Genomic DNA, 3,385 nt, shown 5'->3' with positions numbered 1-3,385 from the left:
GAGGCCACCAAACCACTGAGCTAAATCCCCGACCTGTTTTTTTGTTTTGTTTTGTTTTTTTAAATGTGTGTAAGTTGATGGGAAAAGCACAGATAATCAAGTAGGAAAAGGAGCAAAGCACACAAACAGCCATCAGAGAAGGGAAATCAAACCATGACAAGCAAATAATTCACCCACGGAGCAATGCACAGTGTACTCTACATTCATCAAGACAGGGAAATTTTTTAAAAGCAAAGACACTATGGCTGGAGGGAAAGGGTAGCCACACATTGGTGGTGGAAATGTAAAGTGACCCAGCTTTTGTGGAAAGCAGCCCGGCAATGTCTATAAACCTGAACGTCCGTATGGCAGTCAACCCAGCAACACCACTCCTGGGACAGTAGCTCCCAGAAAGGAAAGCAAACTGAAATCTATGTGCACAGCCTTCACTGGAGTACAGCTGAGGAACTCCAGCATAAAATACAATGCAACTGTTAAAAACAGAGTGAGAGGGGCCAGGGATTTAGCTCAGTGGTTCCGCAGCCTGCTTTGCAAGCCCAAGGTCCCAAGTTCAATCCCTGTTACCAAAAAAAAAAAAAAAAAAAAAAGAGTGAGAGCTGGGGATCTCAACATTTGCTGCTGTAGAATCGCTTGGAGGGTTTATTAAAAGCCTCGTCCCCAGAGCTACTCAGTAGATCTACAGATGAGTCGAAAAATTAAACTAAAGCAGGTGTAGGGGAGCGCACGCCTGTAATCCCAGCACTCAGGAGGCTGAGGCAGGAGGATCGCTGTGAGTTTGAGGCCATCCTGGGCTACACAGTGAGACCCTCCCTCAAAAGAAAAACTGTGTTATAAAGTTCTCAGGTCATGACGATACTGCTGGTGCAAGGACAACACTGAGAATCACTAAGACACTGTCAAATGAGAAGAATGTGCTATAAAGGCGTTTAATGTGGTCCAACCTTTAAAAGTAACTCATATATATATATAGCACTATATGTAATAAGAAATTATATAAGTTTACTTGTGGGGGTGGTGGAAAACAAGAGGATGCCTCTAAAACTGGACGTGTACACGTTTTTAGATACACACACATCATAGTCCATGCTTCTATGTAAACATTATATAATAGATGGAAAGGAAAAACCTTTATCAAGTATTTCCTAGCTTTATAACCCTTCATCTAAAACCCACGGTAGGGAAGCCCCCACACCCTTTTATGACTGTGAACATACCTGATACGAAGACACAGGAGACGGGAGGTACGGGGAGAGGGCAGACTGAGCAAGCATCCTGTTGGGGGTGATGTTATAAGGGGCCGGGTAAAACCTGCAGGAAGGGACCTTATTCAGTCAGGGCTCACAGGAAATCACTGTAACAGCAGTCATTTTCCAGTAACTTGATTTAAAACTTGAGATGACACGTCCAAGTGCCTGGACGTGGGCCGCATCATTTTCAGGCGGCCTGCTGGGATTAAACACCCTTACCCATTCTGAAGGGCCGAGGCGGGGTCATAGGTCAAGGCCATCCCACCCTGTAAGAAAGAACACAGGGTTCACGTGACAAGCGCTCAAGATGAGAGCAGAAGCAAGCACGGATGCCGAAGCCAGGCTTGTACTTAGTCCCACTGATCAAGGTCTGGCCAAGTCCCAGGACAGCTGCTCCAGGGGTTTTCTGACTGCAGGCTGCAGAAGCTCACGCACATTCTACCTGAAGAGAACACTGGGCAGCGGCACGTCCGCTCCGCACTGGCACTGAACTGCACTGGCCAGCTCACAGAGGTCAGCCCGTGACTCCTCCCCACCTGTCCTCAGTGCCCTGCTCCCTGCAGAGGTTCTCTTACCATGTCTCCGTTCCTTGGCCAGGCCCGTCCGTTTTGTACAAACTTCCCTGGATTTTGTCGTTTCTTTGGCCCACCATCAGCAAATTTGCAGAGCAAGGGATCGGATGGGGCTGGCAGAAGAGAAAGCAGGTGGGCAGCTAAGTCCAGCCTGTCCAAGCTCCTCAGTCTTCACCACGGGCACCACCTTGGCCCTCATCCCAACCAGACGCCTCACCTGGAACTCCAGGGGGCGTCTTAATGAATTTTCCATTAAAGTGGCTGATGATCGCTTCACACTTCTCTGTGGACTCCATCCTAAGGAGCACAAGACAGGTCAGGCTCTGGCTCCTCCAGGATGTCTGCTCTCTGGACATTCAGAGAGAAGGGCCGGCCAATGCCCCACAAACGCTCCAGAAGTCACAGCTTCAGAAAAGGAGAGCTTCTGCCACGTGCATTCACGGTACACTGAAGAGGCCATTTCAACATCTAAGGAAGGTCCCCTTGATCAACTCCCATGTGGAATCCCCAAAGAAATAACAGAGATCTTCGAGATACTAATATTCCAAAGAAGACTGATTGTGGGCGTACTATTGTGTCTGGTACATAAATAAGGTAACAAAACTAACAGTAGCTGTTTTTTTATTTTTTTTCAGTGCTGGGGCCTGAACCCAAGGCCTCGTACATGCTAAAAAAAGTGCTCTGCCATGAGCTGCACTCCCAGCCCCACTATTTATTGTAAAACAGCCTTTACTCTAGTGAAATAGCTCAGCTAAGACAAGCCGGTATTTTTTTTTTTTGCCTCAGTTTATAATTATCAAGGCCCAGTTAGCTCCTGATAACACCATTAAGATTTTAGAAGTCTGTGGTAATAAAAAGCTATGGTGATAGAAAAAGGAATGTGGAAGCCAGGTGTAGTGGTGCAGCCTGTAATCCCAGCACTTGGGAGGCTGAGGCAGGAGGATTGCTGTGAATTCAAGACCAGCCTGGGCTACAGAGTGAGTTCCAGGTCAGGCTCAACTACAAAGTGAGACCCTCTCTCAAAAAACCAAAACCAAAACAAAAAAAAAAAAAAAAAAAAAAAAAAGAAAAGGAATGTAGAAACTTTTGAGTGAAAGTTTTCCCTTGGGGAAAGAGGAGTAAGGGATCACAAGACCTACATACCAGTGCTGGTCACCACCCAAGGCTGTCAGTGGCACAATCACGAAAGCCCTCTGGGTTTACTCCTCACTTGCTTTGTTTGATTGATTGATTGATTGATTGAGATTGATTTATTCTGAGACAGGTTCTCACTAATAAGTTCAGCCTAGCCTTGAATTTACTAGGGAGCCTGAACTTGAGGCAATCCTCCTGCCTCAGCCTCCCAAGTTCTGGGATTACAGATGTGCAACAATACACCTGGCCCATTCTTCATTTATTGTGGAGACAGCGTCCATCAACCCAATCTGTATAGTGTTGTACAGATCAAATGAGTAATGGATATAAACATGTTCTAAAAATTATAAGAGCAAGCCTGGGATTTAGCTCAGTGGTTCCGCTGCCTGCCTCACAAGCACAAGGTCCTGAGTGAGTTCAATCCCTGGTACC

General features: G+C 46.5%; 1 protein-coding gene across 8 annotated transcripts in view; it reads right to left on the bottom strand.

The window, feature by feature from the left end:
* Positions 1–3,385, bottom strand: part of Rbms2 (RNA binding motif single stranded interacting protein 2) — a 69,497-nt gene that overhangs the window by 10,219 nt on the left and 55,893 nt on the right. For all 8 annotated transcript variants that reach the window (XR_784368.1, XM_010644666.3, XM_010644665.2 and 5 more), the window contains 4 exons: positions 2,037–2,116; positions 1,823–1,932; positions 1,467–1,513; positions 1,215–1,308 (listed from right to left, as the gene is read on the bottom strand). Coding sequence is in view for 7 of the 8 variants with exons in the window: in XM_010644666.3 (XP_010642968.1) it covers positions 1,215–1,308; positions 1,467–1,513; positions 1,823–1,932; positions 2,037–2,116 (331 nt within the window). In the remaining variant the exon portion in view is untranslated. The remainder of the gene's footprint in view (positions 1–1,214; positions 1,309–1,466; positions 1,514–1,822; positions 1,933–2,036; positions 2,117–3,385) is intronic.

Source organism: Fukomys damarensis, unplaced genomic scaffold, assembly GCF_012274545.1.
Source record: "Fukomys damarensis isolate Sample0158 unplaced genomic scaffold, DMR_v1.0_HiC HiC_scaffold_15, whole genome shotgun sequence".
NCBI classification, from domain to species: Eukaryota; Metazoa; Chordata; class Mammalia; order Rodentia; family Bathyergidae; genus Fukomys; species Fukomys damarensis.
Note: the sequence above shows the minus strand (reverse complement) of the source record. Positions and strands in the feature narration are given on the sequence as shown.